The sequence below is a fragment of the Drosophila yakuba genome, chromosome 3R, assembly GCF_016746365.2.
Source record: "Drosophila yakuba strain Tai18E2 chromosome 3R, Prin_Dyak_Tai18E2_2.1, whole genome shotgun sequence".
NCBI classification, from domain to species: Eukaryota; Metazoa; Arthropoda; class Insecta; order Diptera; family Drosophilidae; genus Drosophila; species Drosophila yakuba.
This window is the reverse complement of record NC_052530.2, coordinates 16,635,908-16,661,200: the sequence shown is the minus strand read 5'-3', so window position 1 is coordinate 16,661,200 and position 25,293 is coordinate 16,635,908. Positions and strand designations below refer to the sequence as shown.

General features: G+C 41.7%; 2 protein-coding genes across 2 annotated transcripts; both read left to right on the top strand.

Annotated features, from left to right (window-relative positions):
• Positions 1 to 4,616: 4,616 nt before the first annotated feature.
• LOC6537144 (mitochondrial import receptor subunit TOM40 homolog 1) lies at positions 4,617 to 6,176 on the top strand. Its single transcript, XM_002097669.3, has 4 exons — positions 4,617 to 5,108; positions 5,195 to 5,520; positions 5,596 to 5,820; positions 5,877 to 6,176. The coding sequence occupies exons 1-4, from the start codon at positions 4,812 to 4,814 to the stop codon at positions 5,995 to 5,997; spliced, it is 969 nt and encodes a 322-aa protein (XP_002097705.3). The 5' UTR covers positions 4,617 to 4,811; the 3' UTR covers positions 5,998 to 6,176.
• Positions 6,177 to 24,194: 18,018 nt separating this feature from the next.
• On the top strand, positions 24,195 to 24,829 carry LOC6537143. The gene has a single exon (XM_002097668.4). The coding sequence runs from the start codon at positions 24,333 to 24,335 to the stop codon at positions 24,636 to 24,638; it is 306 nt and encodes a 101-aa protein (XP_002097704.1). The 5' UTR covers positions 24,195 to 24,332; the 3' UTR covers positions 24,639 to 24,829.
• The last annotated feature ends 464 nt before the right edge of the window (positions 24,830 to 25,293 follow it).

Below are 25,293 nucleotides of genomic sequence, written 5' to 3'. Positions count from 1 at the left end.
CCGTGTTGATGGCCATAACCAGGAAGCCCCAGCTTTCAGCCCCCCAATCGCATGACCATGTCGATGGTATCCAATACTATCAATACTTAGCTAGGCGCCAAAGGCAAGTCATGAACAGCACGAAAATAAACGACAACGGAAACGGAAAAGGCTTAACAGCTGCGCTCACCCGTACACTGAGAGATGATGATTGCGATGGGAAGGAAGCCACGGAGTACTGCGGACTGGAGCTGGACACTCTCGAAATCCGTAAGCGCATAATCATGAAAATTGTCAGTACATAATGCCTCAAAAGGGCCGATAGGAAAGCTGAAAAGGCGGAAAAGGTTTTTACTCGCATCTTTACTTACTTTACACGCTTGACTTTGTGTTTGTGGATGGCCAAGATTGCTGACTTCGATGTGGCACAGTGCAACGAAATATGCTTAAAAATTGTGTGCAAATTATTTTAAATTAAATGATTTTAAAAATTTTGTTGTGAGCATTTTCTAGAGGTCATACTTGTTTACAATTAATAATAATTAATAAAAAAGAAAGCACAAATCCCTTATTCACAAATATTGTTTAATCACATATACAAACATTACATTTAATCATTTTTAATGTTGTGATATTTACCATTGCTTAATAAAAGCCCAGTAATTTTCAATTAATCTGGTACCACTGCCAGTGTGTCTCTTACCCTCTCCGAAAATTTGTAGAGCGGAAAGTAATTTTCTTGCGCTTTTTATTCGCTCTCGTTTTTTATGGGTCGATTCTGCCTGTCCTTTACAGTCCACTCCTCTCTGTTGTCCACTCCACGTCCTCCTTTCCCCATCCTGAGTCCTTTGCTGTCCTCATATTAGCCTCCCACGCTTCGCAGAAAAGCAACAGAAAGTAGTGAAAGGTCGTGGCAAACGTCGCCGACTAAAAGATACCCACTACTTTCTGTTCCTCAAACAAAGCTTTAATTGGAAAACACCACACAATTGAATTGGTCATTGTGGCATTCTTATGCCACCTTTTTGCTGTGCAAATATTTTCCATTTCCAGTTTTTCAATGCATTACACGTTCCGCCAAAAAATAAAATATGCCCTTTATCATTTGGGTATGGAAGTAAGTTAACATCCCATGCCTGCCGCCCTTTGATTTTGTTGTCTAACTTTTTTATTTTCCCTTCGATTTCATTTGTTGTTGGCCTCGATGGGCGATTTCTTCAGCTTTGGTTGCTGGCGTTGGCAAAAATCAACTTTTGCACGTTTCGATTGTGTAAAGTTTTTATGGCTTTTTGATTTTTTTCACTTATTGCCCAGCGCCGCTTGGGGCGAATGTGGATGGGCGTGAATGGGCGTGGATGGGGGCCAGCAGACCCACTGTCATCATCAATAAGGTGCCTCATTGAAGGCACTTAAATAATTACAAAATAATGGATGCCAATGGCAAAGCGTCGAAGACACTTTTTAGCCACTTCGATGGCACGGGGGCTATTCGTCGAGTTGGTCCTTAATGCAAATCGTGCCCAAGTGCCACCGACTTGGTTTGCGAACTCTTTCACGTCAAGTCAAAGGGATATATATTCGTTCTCCATTCCCTGGAGAAAAATCGGACGAGGTATGCAAATATTTGGTTAAGCGAAAATCAGTAAAATGTCTGGGGGAGAAGCCTCTGTTTGTTGTCACTTTGATTTGTTTGCCTCATTGTAAATATTTAATGGAGCTGAAATAAGTGTGAAGGAATTGAGATCTCTCAAGAGGTGGGATAGGGTTATAAGAATTGGTTTTTACTTTGAAGCACTCTCCATTTCTGCGCTTACAAACAATAACCGAATGTAGTTAGAGTTCCAAATGAACTGTAGAGAACCCAAAACTCACAACCACCAAATGGCTTTTGTATTTATACAAATGTTTACACATCAAATATAAGTTTGTGTCTTAAAATAGCACATTAAAATGCATTGCGTATTTTCACTGCATTAGTTCATAATAATTTGTTTGCATTTTGAATATTCATGCATTTTAGATTATAAATATTTGCTCAAAGAGCGTACCACTTAACAACAACGACTGTTCACTCCGTTTTAAGCCTTTTTATTGTAATTGTTACAATCCCATTTCAATTCCCCCGAGGTGGCAAACGCACACAAGAGTTTAAGTGAACACAAATAACATTTATTGATAACGAATTTACAGAAGTGCTGCCTTTCACATCCCCCACATCCCCCGCATCACCCCACCGAAAATTGAAATTGCTCAAAATATTAAAAATTTATAGCCCACTCAACTCCTTTTTGATGTTTTTGTATATTTTTGCGTTACTTTTTTCGAACCGTAATAAATAAAATTAAATTTTATGCAAAATGCATAAAAACCATGAGCAATTAAAAAAATAAACACGACTGTAGGAATTTCACAGGAAGAATTCAATAGGAATTGCAAACAAAAAGAATTCAATAAAAAAGCAGTAAAACACAAGATAAATAAATAAATTGTGCATCGAAATGCGATTGAATTTATTTTTTTTTTTTGTTTATCCCTTGATGTTTTACAATTTTTACAATGCTGGACAGTAAATATTTTAAATGTTGCCGTATTTTTTGGTTTATTTATTTATATTTTTTTTCTGCATTTTTACTTACTTAGCCCACAGTGTTTTTCACTTGCACCGTATCATTTATATTTCAATTTTAATTTATATTCATTTGGATATTTGCTTAAGAGCGGGCACAAAGTTTTTGCCTACGTATTTGGGGCACAGTATCAGAAAAAGCTCATAAGTTAATGGAGGTCGAGTGTTGTAAATTTAATTGTCCTCAAAAGCGAACTTCTACCGAAACTACTCTCTGTTTGTTTATCACTACGAATTGGAAATCCGATTGCTGATTCAACATTTCATTCGGAACTTTAAAACTTTTTCACAATTGGGTCAATGCTGTTTACCTTATAAAAAAGGTAAAAGTTAAGTGTGTACTTGTGCTGGAGCAACAGTTTGTTTTGGTGGTCGGAAAAATAACGACACGAATTGCCATAAATAATAATTGGATTTACAAATTTACAAATAATAGGGTGACAGTTGCGATCGATTGAACTGGATGTGCATAATAATTTTTAAATATTGTAATCAACTTGGGATAATGGAATTTAAATATGTTTCAGCAATTAGGCGTGATCAAGTTGTTCTCGAGGGCACTTCCGCTATTTACTTATGATTATCATGTCGAATCCCCATTCCAAATAGACCCAACCAATTCGCCTTTCTCTTTGAGCATTTGCGGTTTGCTGGCAAAAGTTCTGCGGCCGCGTTGAGCTTTGATTTGCAGAACTTAGAATGCGGGTGGATCCCCTTATATTTCACCTTATATTTAAGCATATTACATTAAAGCAAATGGCTGAACCAGACAGACACGCCGCCAGCTGCTGGCTGAGTGATAAATTTAAGTGCTGGCGTCTAAATAAGTGATGTCTTCACCACCGGAAAGACGGGGTTTTGGCTTATGAAGGAGCTGCGGGGCTGGTGGGAAAGTAAAAAGCCCGGGCCGCGACTGAGCTGCTGAATAAACAAATTTTGCATTTGCTTTCATGAACTCCGACTGGAAATCGGCTTAGAGGACATCTGGCAACCGTCATTCCCATTGTCATTTATGCTCTTTCCGCTGAGCGTATTAGCTTGCTTGCTAAGCTTTAGGCAGTTGATTACATTTCCAAAAGTCTTAGGCAATACAGAGAAGTTAATGCAAGGCGATTTCATTAGGAGTTTATTTTTAATTTTTACAATGACTTAGTATCCAAGAAGTGTCAAGTACTTCGGGCTTGTGTTTGTGCTGTAAGGTTACTCGACTATTGTATACCCGACATTCAGCAAAAGAAAGTCGGAGGAAGATGGACTGTTTCCGAGATTGGTAATAAGCACCACCTAGCGGCCATAAGGCTTACTACTCATAACCGTCTAGCGCATTTGACTATTATTCATCATAAATTATTCACCATAAATTATCCACATTTAATTATAAATGTTTAGCGAGGAATCGCCATTAAATGAATAAAGTCTTAAATTCGTTGGTTTACTCATACAGACATCCTCCGAATTTAATCAAGAAATCACCCAGCTTGCTTCAGTGATTTATCGTTCGAGATTATCCCATCCATAATTTCAATCCGTGAGTCAGATAGCAAACCCAGCCAAATACGTCCATGAAGACCATAACCCTGGCCACACGCGAATCGTGGCTACATACATCAACGTCATCATCCGCATCCTCGCAGCTCCAACCATTATCCTTTAAGAGCTGGCTTGGACTCGATGTTTAAATATTTCATGTCCTGTCGAATGGACAAGTGAAAAGGGGAAAGGGGAAAGAGCAAAGGGGAATGCCGAGGAGGCGTCGGCGACAGACGAAGAGAATAAAAACAGAAAGGCAGAAGACGATGGCATATAAATAATGTAAAAAGTGTGAAATGCGCCTAATGGTGTGACAAGCTCTGATGTAAAAGCGGAAAGGCTGGCGAAAGCCGAAAGGAGCCCACGAAATGGCGCATAAAATGACAATTGACAGCTGATGATATTTTTGCCTGAATGCGCTGTCTGCAAGGCAAGCGTCCCCAAAACCAACCATGTATATCATAAATATTTGATCGAACATCAGGTCTATGTAACATTTTCGTTTCTTGTTGCCCGGAAAAGGCTGAGTAAAAATAAAAAGCAACAGTTTCAGTTAAGCTTTCCTCAAAACTCGACCAAAAACTCCTGCAGCGAAAGATCAAAACCGAATTTCACATTACACTGCTGGCCGTTTCTTCCACGTCTCTCCACGAAAACCCACCCACCATCGATAGATATGGCATCATGCAAGAATTGTCCCCCCTACAAGAACTCCGAGTTGGGCATCTTCTTTCCGGATTGCTTCGAACGCGTCGGCGGGCATTGCAACAAGAAGAATCCCGGCAATGTCCAGAACCTGCACATTCTGGCCCACCGGGTGATGCCCAAGTTCTTCGATGGCATCGAACTCGACTACCTCCACCGCCTGGCGCCCAATAAATACATCACGGCCGCCTGGGTTCTCAGCCACATCAGGCCCTCTGGGTTTCGCTTCGGAGGACTGTACACCTTCCGGGTGCAAGATGATACTATGGTAATGTATAATCTATAATCAGGGAAAAGATGCAATATCCTTGATATCTTTGGTAATAGTGCTATATCTTTAATTGATTCTTGCAGTACACCCCAACCATTATGGGCGACATACATCCCACTTCGCTCGCTGCCAACCTGAACATCCTGTACTATCCCTTCCAATCCCTTCGCATGGAGGCCATCCTGCAGAAGGCCAGGGAAACGGCTCCGGTGGAGAGCCAGTACACGATCGAGTGGACGAGGCCATGTGATACTTGGACCGCCAACTTCTACAATGTGCGGAATGAAAACGGACGTTGCACCCTGTCCGTGATGAGATCGATATCCGCGCACTGGGCTCTCGGTGGGGAACTTCTGCTGGAGTGGAACGATCCTCAGAAACTGACTCCGGACCTGGCACTGGCAGCACGGTAAGATTAATACCCTTTAATACCACGAATTGTGAGCCTTTTTTAATCGAGCTTTTTTGTATTTCGTCGTTTTAGTTACTCCCATTATAACTACTCCTTGGCCGCCACCGCATCCAGGCAGGGACTGGACGTCAGCTACTGGCAGCGCATTCATCCCCAAATCCAGATGGCCAATCTCCTGGCGTGGAATCGCAATACGCGAAAGACCATTGCCACAATATGTTATCAATGGAACTTCTGGAACTCCGCCGTGCACGGCATGTTCGATTCGGATGCTTCCGTGGGCTTTATGTGGACAAAGTGGGTATACCACTGCATTCGAAAGACACATCTAAGTATAACTTCTTTTTACGCAGATACCTGAGGCATTTGCCACTGCAAATGGGCTTCAGTGTGGTGATGAATCTGCCCACGGACCGATTTGCCTTCGGCATGCGTTTCGTTTTGGATCCCAGTGGATTGAGACGTGGCGAGTAGTTTTCTGTGTTAGTTTCACTATGTGTACGACAAAATTATCAATTGCAAGTATTAGTCCAGAGTTCAGAGAATTACAAAATTGGCGTTCGAAAGGCTTTTATTTCATCATAGCTACAAAGTTTCTGCTACTAATTTTAATTTTTTCTCCAGTCTCCCAAATACATTTGCAGTGCAACTTAGCTTAGAAATATTTCTTATTCTAGCACTTTTTGCCACACGCTGCACATTAAGAGCAAACACATACTCGCAAGCTCAGAAAGTTTTCCTTTTTGCAGCGAACGAAGAAATCTTGCATGCATTTGATTTATGCGCTGGCAAGTCTAGACACTGTAAATATTTTTTAATGCCGCACGAAAGACCAGAAATCTCGGCTCAAGAGGGAGCTAGCAAATTTATATGTACTTACACATGGACATATGTATCTATAAATCTAAAATAAATACAATTTACACAATAAATTTGCCGCTGCGTTGAGCATAGATTAAGCCAAAAAGATAATGGCTCTTAATCCGATATAGAGTTGAGAGATTCTCGCAGATGCTCCACTACATGACCCATAAACCAAAAGAAAAGCAACAGAGAAAGGAGTGGCCAGGGCTTGGGGCTAACTTTGAATTGATTTTTGGTTTTGGCCGGAATGGGAAAAACTTTTTAGCCAGCTGAATTTTCTTAGGCAAAAATGGGTTGGCTTTAATTTTCTGGGTGCTGTGCGCGCGTATGTGTGTGGCTTAAGTTATGAAAAGTTTTTTGCTCGCACACACGGACATTCTCTTATACATATGAGCAAATAATAATATTTCAATAAATGCTGAAAATCCTTTTCCCAGCCTACCCTGTAGCCCCCACAATCAAGGGGGTAAGGCGTTGTAAACTTTCCCGAAGGACCCCAGGGCCAGTCTGTTTTCCCTTCACACTTTTCCCGCTTATCGACGCCTTTACAAATCATTAGATTTTCATATCCGATGAATTTTACAACGATTTACACAACAAAGAGAAGCGAGACCGAAACAAAAATTTACTGTCTCCTGCTTTTGCAATTTTTTGGCCTCGATATGTCAATTTGTTCTTTTTCCACGCTCATATGTGGGCAGTAAAAAGTGGCATCGTGAAAAGGGACACATTTCCACGGCAGTGCCGCCCATTTAATGTTTATTTAAACGGTAAATTGAAAAACGGAAAATGGATATTCAGAAATCAGCCACCACTTGGAATACCGGAAAAGAAGAAAAGCTGCGAAGATAATTAAAATGCAAAAGTCCCTTACAAATACTTTTTCCTGGGAATGTGCTGAGAGGTGCTTTTTATCACAATGGAATTAAAGTATTTAACTTATTTATAATACCTTATTTACTTAGTAAAATATTTAACTTATTTTAGTTTTCAAACGAAGGAAAACGAAATCTAAGCCATCGAAAACTTAAACTCGGCTAGTGTAGTATATAAACGTAAACTAAGCCAAAGTGGACGCGAATTTTGCATATTCCGAAAGTTTTTCTTCTAAATAGTACCACAACAAAAAAAGGAGAGACGAAAAAAATTGAAAAACAAGCAAAGAAAAGTGAAAAAGAGAAATACTTGTTAGCCTGCCACACCGACCAACATTTATGTTTATGTTTCGAGTGAGGAAAAAATGCCAAAAAAAAATATATACACACACACCCAAAACACACATAATGGCTTGCTTGTTTTTGTTTTTCTTGGCATTTTGGGTTCGCCGAGTGGAAAACATATTTAATTAAAGCTATCCGCATATTAAAAACTTTTCTTCAGCTCCTTTCCCTTCGGTGTTAGTATTTTGCACTCGGCTTGAGCTTTTCCGCTGCATGCTCGTACTTTTCGGCTAGCAAACTTAAGCTCGCCACATTACGAAGCATAAACAAGAAAATTCTGAAAGGGCGACGCTTTAAAAACAAAAGTGCCCCAGGGCGGCAGCGGGGGTCACTCTCCACTTTTATAAATATGCAAAATTTTAATGAATTTTTGTTTGCTGCCCGCCCGCAAATTGCCTCCCATTTGGCCCCCCGAAAGCATAACCCTCAAACCCCCCAGCACAATATTCATTTATTTCAATGGGGTCTGCCGAACATTTAAGCAGCTTTAAAATGCGGGTCAACTTGGTGAACCTGAAGCTCGTCGCTCTCGATAAGAAGGCCAAAAGTGGAAATTAAGGCAAACAAAGGCATGGTAAAGGTAAAAAAAAACGAAGAAAGTGGAAAGCGAAAGGAGAAAGTGTGTATGTGGCCACAACGACCACACAATGCTCTTTAATCAGAAATAAATAAATTAGATATGTAATACAAACAAATGTTATAATTATGTTTTATGAGTAATAATTTCATACATACGAACAAAAAATGATTTACGTATATATGAATAACCCAACAAATACTTAAATATTATTTAATATAAGTACTCCACCAATACTCATGTAGTAATTTTTTTATTATTTATAAACTTTAAGTTTTAGCACATCATTCGCAGAGAAAAAGGAGACTTTTAAGGACTCCTCTTCAGCCATATTAACGCAGCAGATAAGACGTAATAAAAAAAGTGCCGTAAAGCGAGTTCATACACACACTTGCACACACAGACACACACTTTTCCCGCTTGACCTGTTGGCAATTTCACCTCTGCAGTGAAAGCCATAAAATCGTAATAAAATTGGCCAACTTTTATTTTAATTGCCAGCGCACTTTTAACTCACAACTTTGAACTTTTATTTTGGTTGTTCCTTAATTCAATTCCCAAGCACCACAAATGCTGTTTGACTTGCCATCGGATTAAATGGGTCCGCGCATTAACATAATCAGCTCACATGTGGGCGGTCCTTGAGGCGAGCAACAGGTGGGTGGCGATGGGTGGCAATGGGTGGCAATGGGTGGCTTGCAAGGCCACAAGGCGTTCAGCTGAGTGGCAAGTAAGTAAGTAGCTTTCTGGCACAGGGAAAAGTAAATGCGCTTAAACGCATTAAAAGGCAGCAAAGCGTTTGAGCTGGCCAGGTTAGTGGCAATGGCTGCAAAGGGCTGAGCAGACTAATGTCCTTGGTAAGTGGCCAGGCTAATGTCCTGCTTAGCCCCATCTTTGGCCCATGATATGTGCTTAGGCAAAGAAGACAAGTCAAGGAGCTGCAATCTGACGAGCACTTTTCCATGATAGGCAATTATTACTGCAGCTTGTCTCAAGAAATGCTGAGAGGCTTAAAAACATAACATAGCAACTTAACAGACGATCAGAAGAAACTATATACAATCTTAAAAAACAGAAAAACTGCTGTAAAATTAAGTAAGATTAAGCTCCAATATTTTAAGTGCCATTTACCTAATGAGATAACCTTTTAGGCTAATTTAAGCCAATATTGGAATCCAGCTTCGTTTCCACTCTCCAGGTTTACAATTTCATCCATTACTCGGGCAATTCAAGTGTTGGACCCCAGAGGTCCGCACTTTAACCACAATTGGCGGCCATTTTTATTGGCGCTATTACGCCGATGTCTTCGCAACAACAAAAGCGGCAGAGAGAATAGGAAATGGAGGGCAAAGAAGTGGAGAAATCGCCAACGGGGCAGCTGTTCATCTTACAACAGGAAACGGAAATTGTCTATGGGTTCCGCCTGCCGCTGGTTTCCTGTCTATGTGTGTGTGTGTGTTTAGGTGAACAAGTGCGGGTCCACGAAAGTTTTTCTCCCACTAGGTGAGTTTCGTTTCTTTTCTTCTCACTGCTTTGTTTTCCAATCGAAGTTCTGAAGCTGTTCAGAGTCACAGCAGCAATTGGTGGTGTAAAATGGTGGACCCAAAGCGCCTTTCAGTAGGCGTTTTAAGTGACAGCTATAAAGATGCTTGACACTAGTATTCATTATGAAAATATTTTTGAAATGATTGTTTTTGTTTCTTCTAATTATGATCCTTAATCTGTGAGAATATATATATATTTTATTTTATTTTAGAAAAAATCTCACTGCATTTAGCTCCCCAAAAATAAGATTAGAATTAGAAATAGATTACTCGAATCTGAAATGTAGCTCTAATTAGGTAAAACTCCAATTTACTGGCCCGCTTTCAACGAATGTTCATATGAAAATGGCAGAAGAAATGCACTTCAATTACGTTTTTAAGCAACCACTGAAAAGTGAAAAAAATAATTAAACTGTCAGAGGTGCTGGTGCTGTCAATTACAAGCAGCGCTTCCCCAGCGATTTGCAGCCCAAAGGCGCAGCAGGAAAAAATATTGTTCATATAAACTTGGCGGGGCAAATGCCAACTGCAGTTGAATGCAAATTTTTTTCTCATATTTAAATTGAAAATCAAGCAGCGCTTCAGCTGTCGAAATTGTCGATGTGGTGCAATTGAAGTGCTAGCTGCATAGAACTCGGCATATCAAAATAGAATTTCAATTAAATTCAATCAATTCTACCGCATGTGCCTGCCAAATGCATTAACTCGAAAGCCCACGAGTACGAGTGTGTGCAAAAGATGCGTATACGCCGTGTGGGTCTCGCAAAAAACTACTTTAAGTACCCGGGCAACTTTTCAATGGCCAAATGAAAGCGCCGATGAAAGGAGTCGCAATTGAAGCAAACTGATACGCCCAGTCGACTTTTTGCGCACTTTGCCACTTGTTTATTTACCGCTTCGCCTCGTTGCCGCCCAGCAATAGCAACGGCAACAACAACAGCAACTCATCACTTGCGGTTGCAGCTCATAAACGTTTCGCACTACATTAAATTTTATTTAGCACTCTCCCAGTCCGTCTGCTCACCAACTGCCATCACCATCATCTCCATCGCCATCGCCATCGCCAGCTCCCTGGCCCGCATTCATATTCATTTGTGTTAAACGCAGCGTGGCACAGTCTCCCATTCCCAGAAACAGAAGGATGCTCCCGGGAGAACAGCCAGATCCTCCAACTCCAACCCCACATCCCAACCCAAACAGCGTCCTCCACTTTTTAAGAGTCTTTCAAAGTTTGTTTGGGATTTAGAAAGAAACGAACTTTAAGTTGAAACTTATTGTCAAGTTGCGTACTCATCAAATTTGACTTTGATTGCAGTTGCATTTTTAACACGAAATCTGTTGGAAATGGCTTTTTAACCCAACGATATTATTATATAGTTATTTACTTTAGCTAGTCGCATTACTCTAACAATTTACCGTTACACAATTTAATATAATATATACTTTCATAAAAGTCCTGTTCTTTTTATTTGTATATAATATTCATCTTCCTGTGGCAGGCACATGCCTGGTATAAGCTCAATAAACTCCTCATCAGTTCGCCTACAGCTCGAAGCACGCACATGAAATGAACATTACGCATACGCCATGTTGTCATGCTGGTGGACAATACAAGAGCACAACAAAGGCTGTCATTTAAGTCAATTGCCTGAAGTCAACAAACCCGAACGGCAGGCACATGTCCATGTGCACATATACACACGGAGAGAGAGAGGTAAATTTGAGCAGATCCCAATTCCCATCCACTCGTTCTATAGATATGGTCAACAACTCATGCAATTGCGTGCAAATTACCGAATTAGCCAGCGTTCACCTCAACGCTTTTCCCGTGATGTTTTCCTTTCAATTAAATCGACCCAAATGGATCGGAGCGGTGGAGCGGTGGCGCCATGGAGCGGAGTCGAATGTCCAATAAAAGCGCTGAATGACAACAACGTGCTATAGAAAATTAACTTGGCCAGTCCACACCGACTAGACCGGAACCTGCATCGGGCATCATTCTTTTTTCGGCACGTCGATGCTGGCCATTTTATAGCAGCAGTCTTCAGGGATGCTCTCGTGCTAAGAAAAGAATATGAAATGGTTTGCCAAAAGATGTGCCAAATACTGGATAAGGAGTTTATATTATAAACTTAAGGATCAAAATAAAATATCCAAATGGTCAATAATTTATAGATCAATTTTTATTTGCTGTTTGATTGGCACTTAAAAGATTCAGAAGAAGAATTAGAAAAATAGCATCCACCCAATCCGCTAACCTTTCAGGTGTCTTCAACTGCTTGCAACACGCGTGCGTGACGCGCACGTAAGCAATCAAAAAAACAGAAAGGAAAAACTTAAAATAAAATAAGAGAAGCAAACTCTGATGCTTCTATTAAAAGCGTCTGGCACGTTTCGAGTCAAAATGTCATTAAATGGAGTTTTTGCAGCATTTCCCAGGCTGGCATTAAGTTGTCCGGTTTCGGTTTCGGGTTCGGTTTGGCCTTTTAAGGGAAAATCAATTTTCATAAATTTTACAACCATGCGGCAGTTGCATATGACTGCCACGCCCTGGAGCACGCTGCTCTTTTCACCTTTGTCACGAACTTCTCTGGCGGCTTTCGGCCTTTCCCCCATTTTTGGTGGCAAAGTTCGAGGCATTGGTAAAGTTTTTGCAGCACCGCTCAGTTTTTCGTTTCGTTTCTTTTTTTTGTTATTTTGCTTGGCAAACGTGGCGCATTTTTAAATGGTCACGTTTGGCAGTTTAAGCGCCTCGGTGGGGCAACGAAAATACATCAAAGCGGCGCGAAAAGTGTAAACAGGCGCGTGCTGCGAAATGGGTGCCACACCCAATGGCCCCCACCACCTCTCCACACGCCCCAAATCGACTTTACGCTGGCCACAAAGTTGCAGGCGGCGTGAAAAACTGAATTTGCAGCAGACTGGCGAAAAGGAAAAGAAGGAAAGTACGCTGAGAACTTGGCGAAAGTTTGTAAACTTTTTAAACGCGCATTACACGGACTGAGCATGTTCGAGACTTGCGATTTAGCCATGGAATGCGGCAAAAGAAGCTGGGAAATTGTAACTGAAATTTCTGGCAGAATACGGATGCGAAAGGCGATGCTTCGGTATGTTTGATGTATTCGACTGCACAGCGAACCCTTTTCGATTAAGCCAACAATAAACATTCGACTTTGATTGGATCTCCAGCTTGAGGATGGAACTCGTGAGCTCTTCAGGGCTAGCAAACGAGTTTCTGGTAATTGAACTTGCAGATAAGTGCGTAAAGTCCCAAGAAAAATTCGCAGAAAATGCTATTGAAAGTGAAAAAAATCAATTCCTTGAACAAATTTAAAAGTGATTTCTTGATTTTTTTAAGAAAATTGTAGCTTTAGCTAAACTGATTTGCTTATTTAATTAATTTTGTAATAACGTATATATATATATATATATAACCAAAAATATAGCAAACTCTTTGTTATGCATCGTTGTGCCTGCTCAACAAAAAGTATTTCTAGTGCGAACAAAGTTCCGTATCCCAGCTCGGAAATATTCAGCTGATATAACAAGGTGTCATCCAATTTTAAGCCAACTCAAACACCCAGTTAACAGAACCGCCACGGAAGTTGGCCAACCTTCACCTTTCCGAGTAATTTCCCCCTCCTGAAACCCCGGCAACCGAACCACCTGCGAAAAAAAACGAAAAAAAATAATATGCCGCCATTTTGGTGCAACCACTTAAATGGCAACTGTAATTAGCATCATGGCCGCATGGCAGCTGCTATTAAATAGTCCGCACTCAAAGAGCGGAAAGGGCGGAGAGGGCGCGGGGTTTTGGCCAACATAAACTGAGCCGAGGCCGACGTGGCGTATACGCAACGTTGGGCGACAAGCGCGACAAGAGCAGGCTCTGTGTTGTCGTAAACTCTGCTAAACTGTTTGCCACTTTGTCGCGCAAAATGCTAAACTTTGTCGACGGCAATGGCGATGAACTCCACGAAGGGATCCGCAGCGAAAGGGGTTGTGGTGGGCAAACCATGAGGAGCCATCATCAAAAGGCTTAAGCAGCATCAGTCGCAGTCGCAGTTTGCCATCAGAAAAATGGGCGATGGCGCAACGCAAACTTTACGAAATAATTTTGCATAAATTTTCGGGGCGAAATTTGCTTTTGGCTTTCCCAGTTTTCCCGGTTTTCCCCGCCTTTCCAGCCATCCAAAGTCCGTGGCCTGACCTGCTCGTTGCTCCCAGCCAGCTGCGGCTTATTTACAAGTTGCCATAATATTTTGCGTGCCGAGACGAGGTCCGCTTCGCACTGAACTGCCGCCGTTCTTGCGCTGCTCCTCCGAATTTCCCTCGATTTCCCCACGCTTTCCCGCTTGGCGACCATGCTGCTGTCTGTTGTCGACAGCCATTTTCACGCTTGAACAAATCACAAGCTGCTTAGTTTCATAATTAGAAGCGTCACATTTTCGGGGCGCGCGCACTCTTACACTCTTACACTCTTGTGCTGAAACTCGTTGTGCATTATGGGCCAAAATAACAGCAGCCGGGCCCAGATGAACCTGGCCAACTTGCCAGCCTCAGTTACAGCGTTATTTTGGCCAACATCGCCAGTTAAAGTTGAGTCGTTCGGCTGCCCTTCACATGGAGTGCATACACTTTGGGTTGGCAGTGGTGTAGGCATTCCGAAAAGGGGGTACATTTAAATTAGAAATATAAAAGCATAGATGCTGATTTAACGTTTTTCTATGCATTTATTTTTAGTAAAGAAAAAAAACAAGAGAGAACGCTATAGTCGAGTTCCCCGACTATCTGATACCCGTTACTCAGCTAGTGTAAGTGCGAAGGACAGCTTTTGGCGGTTTGTGGGCGTTAGAGTGGGCGTGGCCAAAAGTTTTTTGGCAAATAGATAGAAATTTACAAGACTAATACAAAAATGAAAAAATATCAAAACATTTTTCAAAAGTGTGGGCGTGGCAGCTTTGGGCGGTTTGTGGGCGTTAGAGTGGGCTTGGCAAAAAGTTTTTTCGCAAATCGTTAGAAATTTTCAAGACCAATACAAAAATGAAAAAATATTAAAACATTTTTCAAAAGTGTGGGCGTGGCAGTTTTGGGCGGTTTGTGGGCGTTAAAGTGGGCGTGGCAAAAAGTTTTTTTGCAAATCGATAGAAATTTACAAGACCAATACAAAAATGAAAAAATATTAAAACATTTTTCAAAAGTGTGGGCGTCGCAGTTTTGGGCGGTTTGTGGGCGTTAAAGTGGGCGTGGTAGCATGATTCGACAAACTTGCGCTGCGTCTATGTCCCTGGAGTCTGTATACTTAATCTCAACTTTCTAGCTTTTGTAGTTCCTGAGATCTCGACGTTCATACGGACAGACAGACGGACAGACGGACAGACGGACGGACGGACAGACGGACAGACGGACAGACGGACAGACGGACGGACAGACGGACATGGCCAAATCGACTCGGCTATTGATCCTGATCAAGAATATATATACTTTATATGGTCGGAAACGCTTCCTTCTGCCTGTTACATACTTTTCAACGAATCTAGTATACCCTTTTACTCTACGAGTAACGGGTATAATAATAAATATTTATTATTTTGTAAATAGAAAAGTATACCAGGCTGTCTTCTGTAAATCCATAGCTCTTCTCTAGCAATATAGAACCATCTAAATATTACTGCAGTACATTAACCGCATTTATCGTACTTCCTAAGTTAATTATTCCTTTCCGTGTAAATATAATGTCACTCACAGATCAGCCATACGAATACGAACGAGAACAAAGAACACCCATAGACATCGCAGTCAAGGCCCAAGCCGTCCTACAAAATCCGACCGAGCATCCTTCCTACAGGATCCCAAAGTGAGGGGCTGTTCGTGGGTGGGGAAGGGGAGGGGAGAGCAGCCTTCGCTGGCTTGTCATTATTTTAATAAAGTTATTTACCTGAAAGTATGCAGCAACATTTGTTTGCCTGCCAAAGTACAGCATGAAATTAGGCGCAATTGTAACAGAGTTGCCAACTTGCCATAAACACACCGGCAATGACTCACAAATACACATGCCTGGCCCAAATACAGTGACAAAAAAGGCAAACTTGGTCCTTAAAGTGGGCCGAGTTGGCTGAGTGCGGAGGGGGAAAGGTGGAGAGGGGAGCAGGGGAGCAGAAGAGCTAAGAGGTCGGTGGCAGGGCCTGAGCAACTTTTGCTTATTTATGTTGATTTTGCAGCCAGACTTGGACCTGGACTTCGGTCGGAAATGGCAAGCATAAATTAAAAGAGTTTTTTGACAACCCTTGGAAAATTATGATACTTATTATTTTGAGCAAAAGTTTTCATTACAACTTCGTCTCGAGAGCAGGTGCGATGGCAACAGGAGAAAGCCAGCTACAAAGTTGAGCTTGAGCAAACATTTTTGGCAATTGAGTGGGGCGGTTGCGTCGAGGGCTTAGTGCATAAATTGCCAAACTCCCATGGCCCAGTTTGCGCTTTATGCGCTTTATGCGCCACTGATAGCCTGCTCAGCCAGCACAGCCCCATTTTGCAACTCAATTCCAACATACATTTGCATGTCAGGACACCTAATCACAAACGGATAATGTCCCATTTGTCCATGGAAGACATCCCACTCCGAAAATGCATTCCGTATTCTCCCCGGACAAAGGACTTTGACTTGCCCTCGCATCGGTGACAAGAAATCTTAAAGGAAAATTAGCTTTTGGCTTTAAGGCTTAAGCTTTTTGGCAACGGCAAGCGAAAATCCTTTTTGGCTGTCAGCACGCCACTTGGCAAACAAGGAGGAGCTGGAAGATCCTTGCCAGGCGGGCGGTCGGAGGACACTGGTAAGTAAAAGTGCTTCTGGTGGGCTGCCTGACTCCTGGTCGTTCGGTTGGTTGGCTGGTTGGTTGGTTGGCTGGTTTGCTGGTTGGTGTGAGTCCCAGCATCTAAGTCAGCATAATGCGCTAACAAACACTTTAGTTGCCAGTCTCTCACTGAGTTTGAGACACGACACTGGCTGAAAAATGCCCGGGGGTTGGATGAGATGGAGCTGGTGGCGAATCCCTTACCCCAGAAGGGGACTTAACGGATTCAGTTGTTTTCTATATCAACCATCCTCGCCCTTTCGCTGCAAAATCTCACCATAAATGACCACAAAAGACTGGCAAAAGGACGCTTTGAAATTATATTTTTGAATAATATTCAAGGGGCTAGTAATGGCAATAAAGCTATTTAGTTTAGTGGCTTATTTGTGTTCCACTCATTATTAAATAAAAAAAGTCCTAAGACTTCTAATCCTACTTAATTTATCTAAAAGCTCTAAAATCATATCAACCTATTTTTAATTTAAAAACTTAATTGGGTTTCCTAACCCGCCTCTTGTGTCCTTGCGCGGTTACCAAATTGTATAAGAATTCCTTTTTCGTTGGCCTCCAGCCAAAGGTGTCGCGAATTTCGTGTGCCAGGCAAATTGCCATCTGTTAAGCCCAAATTGTAATTGGGTCAATTCTATTTTGCCCACGTTTGCTTAAGCATTTGCCAAAACTGTGTGTTTTTGTCTGACAACCGCAAGGCGTACACAATTATTTAGCCAGCAATTTGGCAAGATGGGAAACTGCCAATGCCAAACACAAACGACTATAACAACGAAATTCCTCGTTTGCTTCCGTGGGCTCAAACTTTTGCATCAGTTTGCATTTGCAAGTTTTGTGGAAACGACTTTCGGCAGCTGATTCCTTCGGCCCACACACACATACACATTCAAGCACGCACTTCGATAAGGCATCAGAGATCCATAGAAAGTTTATTTTGCCTGGCGGATAGTGGATAGCAGGCCAAACAATCCCGACTATCTATCTATCTATCGTTCATTCGCATGCTCCACTTTATCAGAGATGCAAAATGATCTGTAGAATATGTAAGAGTAAAATAAATAAATAATAATTATAATAATAATAAGTTTGATTCAAAATACTAGCTCTCAATTTATTACCTACATCCTAAATCAATTCTAAATCTTAAATTTTCAATCTCTGATTAAATTTACTTCCTATATAGCCCGCTTAACACACGAACACTTGAAGTATCTCGAATATTTGAAAATCCACATCGACATCTCTGACTCCCAATAAGTATATCCTATTGGAGAAACTTTGACTGGCGTTGACACTGGCTGCGAGAAACAGTGAGCGAGCTGCAGATGGAGTTGCCCCAAGTGGCAAGTGGTAAGTGGCAAGTGCTTGTTGCTGGCCGAGAAGACCGGTTTCTTGCTGCTGTTTGCTGATTAGATTCGGGCTTATGGCTATTTGAGTTTGGCATTTATTGATAGTTGCCGACTGCTGGCAGCTCCATAATTAAATAATTGATTGGCATCGGGCTTTGGCTTATCAATAAATTAGGTGCTAAGTGATGGCTAGACAACTCTTTCGGGCAACGGCAGAGAGTTGGCTTAAACTTTAAACAAGTGAAAATAAGTTGGAAATGCCAGTCGCATGTGTTACTTACTTCTCTATTTGCTGTGCGGCAATTTGATTAGTCCACTCAAAAATGTTGCCGAAAAACAAATCTCACACATGAGTACGTACTGGGTGAAAAACATATCATAAATTCCCAGAAATCGTTTGGGATGCAAATTTTAGCTATGCGGTTAAAAACGAAATGAAAAATGCAGCATTCAAAAGGCCCAAAAATCAGGAATAAATGTTTAAAAATGTATAACTCAATGAACATGCAATGCAAAACAACAATATGCAATAAGCGCAAAAACAAGGAAATGCTTCCACGCAGTCAAAAACCGCTTCCAATTTTTTAGCCTTTATTTGAATCTCTTCTGCCGTTAAGTCTCTGGCAAAAAACAACAAACGGAAACGAAAATGTGTTCAAGTGAAATAAATTACTTTATGTGCTGCCAACACAACGAGGGAAAAAGGCAAAAGCAGCAGCAGAAAAATGCAGAAAGGCAGCGTAAAACGCGGCGCCCACAAAGCGAAATCACAAAAAAAATACAAAAATACAAATAAAATAAGAAACAATAAGGGAAAATAAGATAGAGCCAGCCCGCGAATGGCAAATGAAAAGCGCGTAAAATAAATAAATAAAAATTCAAACTGATTATGCATGGCGGAAAAATCGGATTCTTTTATTCAACATAAAAAAAAAGGTTGCAGCGGGCAGCACTCTACCCGCTCCGCTTTTCCGATTTTCGCGGCCACGCCCACAACTAAACTGCGAAACGGCAGCCAGCAATCCACACAAATCACAACAGAAAGTAAAAAACAGCAAAAAAGCACAAATTTGCATTTTAATGCGCTTCACTTGTTTTGCCAGCGCCAACAAGCAACAACAAAGGGAAGAAAAGCAGACTTTTCTTTTCGGAAAAGGGTGGTCCCAAGCATTCAGCGATTGCAGAGGCAGTCCTTCGATTTTAGGCAAAGGATACGTCTCCTGCCAAAAGAACCTTGGTCTAATTAATATTCCTAAGTGATAACAAATATCCCTTTTATTTACCATCTAATAATAATAAACTAATCAACAAAATTCGGCATAAATCGTGCTTAATACTAAGTTTTACTTCTAAGGCGCATGCTTTTCCTTTTTTGTTTATCAAATTAATATTCAGTTTATTAGTAAATAATATATATTACCAAGTTTCATAAATTCTTATAAAGATTATAAGGTAAATATCAACAGTTTTCCTGCTGGTCAATTTTCCACTCGCATTTTAACTGCACTTTTCAAAAATTTTATAAATAACTAGGTGAATAAAAAGTTTTTACGTACAACTTTCTGGGCCAAATAGCATTTCGAGCATTACGCTCGGTCTTTTTTATGTAGATTACCAACAATTTGTGTAATATTATGTTCAAAGTTTGAACTCGAAAATAAAAAGTTCCCAAATAATATCAGAAATGAAGGCGCTGCATAAGAAAAACTTTTGATGGGCCGGATGGGCAAAAGTGCCCCAACCGATTTTGCCACAGATACTTTTGCACACCTCTTTTTCCGCTTTCATGGTGACCACTGCGGGAGTCCATTTTGATATAAATTCTAACACAATAATCAAAAATCATGGCAACGGACAGTGAAATGACACCTGCCTGCCAGTTGTGTAGTGGTCGGTGTGCAGCTTCGCTTGATTTGGCCTGAAAACTTTGGAATTTGCATATTTTAGTAGCCGGAAAAGTTGCTTTCATATTTTTTAACCCACTGGCTATCGTCTGACAGTTGCCACAGTGCTTTTGCATTTCCCATTGTTCGAATACGAACGGCGAAGGACTGGCTTTTCCGATTCCATATTGGTGCGGTGGCCAAGAGGTGTTGCTGCACTACCTCAGTTATGCATCTAAATGTATTTTACAACGTTCTTTTCATTTCCCCTGCCCCCACAAACTCGCCGAGTTACTGAGTGTCTATAGAATTATTTGGCAGCGTTTCTATGCATTTATTGATTGAGGTTGGCAAAGTGAAAATAAGCAAGAGAGCACAACATCGAATATGATGACCGAAAACATGACAAAATCATAAATATTGGATGCAGACTGCACTGGAAAAATATGTTGTATATACACATACATATTACTATTGTGTTATATTTTGGGCAGTTGCACTGATATAACAAATCTCTAATATACGATGGGCTGCAGATAAGCAGATTTTAAGGACATTTCAATTGATGATATCCTACAATTTCTTCACCTGTTCTAAAACTTCTTCCAAAGACTGGGAAAACTACCAATGTTTGGCAAGTTGCACATGCCAGTGGCCAAAGCTTATTGAATCATACCACAGTAAAATGCAGAGAGACAAGAACTTCGTGCGGCGATGGCAATAATAATCAGCATTTGCAGCTTCGAACAGCAATTGACGTTTGACAGAGGAACAACAATGGGGACGATGGATCCCGGGGGGGATCTGCATAAAACAAAGCAATATGAATGCGATGGTGAAAAAGTTTAACATCTATCTTTTACGTCCATATGCCCCATCACTTTCCAGTTTTCTGCTCCCCCTGCCCATCTCAGTCCACAGTTTTCAGTCCTTCTTATCGGTTGGCTGTCATAAAAGTGCGGAGCGTTTTCAACTACGTCATCATCAGCAACAATGATGTGGAAAAGGCAGGGGATTCCCCCAATCCTGCACATGCTCACCCTCATATCTTGTCAAGTTCTTGGCGGTGAGGTGGTGTGGTGGAGTCGGGCCAATGTTTAGAGTCTATAATCTTCAAATAATGGAAAAACTTTTGCTGTTAAGCAAGAGGAATGCCAAAGCTTAGATTTGTCTCTTATTTTGGGTTCTTCTTTTTTTTTCATTTTTCCTTTGTTTCTGCTTTTACCCCAACCTCAGGAGCTCAAAACCAAGAGTTTTGATATTTTTGTTATTTCTGTTATTTCCCCCCCATGCAGTTGACAACCCTGGCAAGTGGTGTTGTTGTTGTTGCTGCTGCTCCTGCTGCTCACTCGATTTTCAATTTATTTCGTTTGGTGGCTATGTGGTAGTTTCAATTTTTTCTCTGAATTTTCTTTCGTTCAGTTCTATTTTTTGCAGCTGCTTCTTTGAGCGAAAACTTCATCAACTGTTTTGCTTCTACCTGTGGCTTAAAGTCTCCAAGCCAACACCACAATCCGTACATTCCCACACACACACACACACACACCACCCCACCCCCCCTGAGCAATCAGGCAACATTTTTTCGCAAGCATTTTTTCCTCTTGCCAATATTTTTTACTTTTCTCCGTATTTTTGCTGCAAATTAAGTTTGTGTCAAACGAGTGGGCGGCGAGGGTGGCAAGCAGGAGCCAAAGCATTTATGCCTTTGTGGCAAGTTAATTTCAATTTTATTGCCAATTGATTGAGATTTGAATGGAATGGAAAGTCCCGCTTTTGGCAACGTGTCGCCATTAAGCCATTGGCAAGTGGCAAGTGGCATTGGCCCTAAGCCATCGCTGATTAATTTCTCACATTTCGCCCAACGATTCAATTGAAAATTCGACCGTTCAAATGTCAACAGCAAAATGCGAATTACAAATGTACTCGTTTTTATATTTTTCACTTTTGGTGCCGCATAAAAGTCAAGAAGTACTTCGTATTGGCGATGACAGCGCAATAGCCACGATTTATAAAATGCCAACGAGATTAATACTTCCATAAATCGTACTGCTTTATTGCAAAAATAAATTAAACAACATTATTAGTTCGGAGACTGCTGCTATATATAAGGTTTATTTTCAATAAATAATTTGTGAAAATACTATGCAAATATTTCAGCTTTCACCCATCTCTAAAAAGCATAATAAGGTCGAATCGAAGTGCTGCAGGCACTCAATTTTAAGCCACACAATAAAGTGCCCTGAAGCGTGGAAAAATCAACCTTTATTCGCAGCATAATAAACATCAAGAACATTTTTATCGAATTTCCAAAAGTATATTGTTGGCAAAGCAGCTTTGAAAAATGGGTCAAGTGCAACAACAAAAGAAACCTCTTAAGTTCGAAGGTCGAGCAAAGCCACATAGCGTCTGAGCTAATTTCATTTAAGGAAAGTGAGTTAATTAAATCTAAAGTCAAACTCAACCACATTTAATTCATTAACAGCAAAAACGACAAATGGCAACCAACAATTTGGCAGGTTTGCACATTTGTGCTGGCATTAATTTCGCATTGGCCGTGTCAATAAGCCAACAATCAATGCACTCGACGGCATTTTCACGTACCGCATATTGTTGGCCGGCGGGTAAAAAGCAAATTAAATTTCCCTGAAAGGTCTCAGCTGAGATAAAAAACTGCAAATGCAATTTGCGTTTGGCGCTGGTGGCGCCGGTGGCGCGAGCCTCCAAATCGTTGCATCAGCTGCATCAGCATCAGCTGCACTTGGCTGCAGTTTTATTGGCCTCCGCCATCCGCCATCCGCCATCCGCCATCCGTTTTCTGGTAACGTTGACATGTCTTCTCGCCCAATTCCCAATTCCCGAAACCAAGCCCCCGCGGAGCCCCTGTGTTTCTGTGGTAAGTTCTGTTTGAGATTGCACCTGCATGGATATCCGTTGCAGGTCTGACTGCCCCTCCCACCCTCCTGCTGCTGCCGGGGCATTTTCCATTTCCCATTTTCCATTCGCCCTCCTCCTTCAGACCATCGTGGTCATCATCGGCGGCATCGTTGCATATTCATACATACGTCCCATTGTTGTTGGCATGCAGTTGATGCGGGCGAGCTGATTTTTATGTGGCTGACCAGGCAGCAGGTTTGGTCCGTTTGGCCATTTTCTGTTTGGTTTTTATGGTCTCAGCGAGCGGAACAAAAAAGGCCATTCAAGCCAGTCAATTAGGCTTGCACAATAGCCGACAAAAGAATGCTCTTTCTGTTGAATACAAATATTTCGAATATTTCATACCTAAGCGTGTAAAAATGAGTGATTAGGTTTTGTTCAACATAGGATGTGGGTCTCTGCAATTAGTGACTTTACTTTCATGAGTTATGGTGATAACGGGTCAGAATATCCTTATAAGTTAACAAGCTCCCCCAGTTTACCAAAGTGCGCAAACACCCACCAAAACCAATCCTTCCCGCACCAAAAAGGGCATTCGAATAACTCCCGCTCCGTTAGCGAGATATCATGGCGTGTCTGAATGGGATGATGGTTGGATGTACTGCTGGGTGGATGATGTGGGAGCCAAAGGAGCGCCGGCGTGTGTCACGTTTAAAATATGCGCATTTTTGCAAATGACATTTCAGTCGCACCGCACTATCACTAATTGATATCATATGATGGAATTCATGCACAGACACCAACTGACCGGCGATGGCAGACGGCAAAGGACTTTCAGGACCTCCCGGTCCTGCCGATCGGTAATCGGTGCTTGGTGCTCGGTACTTGGTGCTTGGTGCTTTCATGATTGTTGGACTGGCGGTTGCTGGTGGCGGCGAAATTGTCGGGTTCATTTTTGCCCTTTACTGTTGCTGTTGTTGGTCGATTGCCGTTTCGCTTTTTGCGGTTTGTCGTCGCGTCAGGACCGCTATGTGCCCCCATGTCCGTCGTCCTGTGTCCATCGTCCTGTGTCCATCGTCCTGTGTCCGTCGTCCTCTGTCCATTGTCCTGCGTCTGTTGTCTGCTGCCTGAGGTTGGCCGCTCTGCGGTGCCGAGACTGCGGCCCGATCATTCATTTGTCAAGTTGTCAGGACACGGCTCGTTCGGCAGTCGGCGAGATATCCTGTCGCTGACATCAAGAACGCCATTTAGATTTCACAGCTGCCGATGTGGCTGTAAGTTCGTGGTTGTACCTCCATCTTCACCCCACCAAATATCTTCTCAATGCCAGATTAAGTTGTTGAGGTCAGAAAACAGACTGTTTTCGGAGTGGTTAAAGTGGCAATATCAACACATTTTTGTTTGTACATTCTTACTGAACTCATTTCTCAAGTCAATCCAACAAATTTAAAACTATACTTTAAATTGAAAATGGCCACAAACTGTTCGTCATAAACTACAAGTATACTCAATATATCAGATCACTCTAGCTCTCAGAAAGCATTCAATATACATACGTACATACAGCATACCATAAGTCAGTTCAGTTCTAGGCAAATTCAAAGTAGAAAGTTAAGAAAACACCAACAGACACAAATGGAATTCGGTGACAGCGTATTCGACCGCTTAAATGAGTGGACTAAAGGCGAAGTGAAGCCCGGAGAATTGGGCCGCATCTTGGCCATTCTTCTGACCCTGATAGTAGTCTGCATAGCCATTGTCGCTGTGGCTCGCATCGTGGTATCTCTGGCCATACCAACCTTGGTTATCGTGGCCCTTTTGCTGGCATACCACATCGTCACTCCTTCGGAAATGCAAGATGGTCTCAGGGATCTGCCCGATATGCTAAAGGCGTGTACGAACTATATATCTGGCATGTTTTGCAAGTTGAAGACGAACTAAAATCCGTGGCACACGTGGCGCTTGTAAATTATTTATATATTTGATATATAGTAGATAATAACCAGAAGATATATATGATCGATCTAATATGATCGATCTAAAATAAGAAAATCAGTAGATTTTCTTTTATAGGAATAAAAACTGTGCAGTACATAAAGGAGAGCACAGAACGCTACCATTACTAGTAGTAATTTCCAATTGTCGACCATTCTTATGTGGCCTCTCGAATAACCCAACAGCATTACAGTCCTTCACACTGGCCCATTATTTATTTATAGCCCCCACGTTGTTCACATATCGATAACCGAGTTTGCCATCAACATTCCTGTCAGGACATTTAAAGGCCTAACAACCAGACAATGAGTGGGGCAGAGAGACGGCTACAGGACAGAAGTTGCAGCACAGACACAGGATCCATGTTTATGTCCTGGCCGGTCAACAAAAATTGCCAAGCTGCAGTGCGACCCATGGAAACCCCCCTCCCCCCTTCCTCCTTTTCCCCCCTTCTTCACACCCCCATGGAATAGTTTGCTTGCCGTTTTTGCCCAACTCCGGTGTGTGTGTGTGGGCCAAGTTTTGTCTCGCTGTACGTTTCACCATTGACCGTGAGGCTCGTTTCGCCGGCGCGATTGCGAACTTTGTTGCTATTTTACCA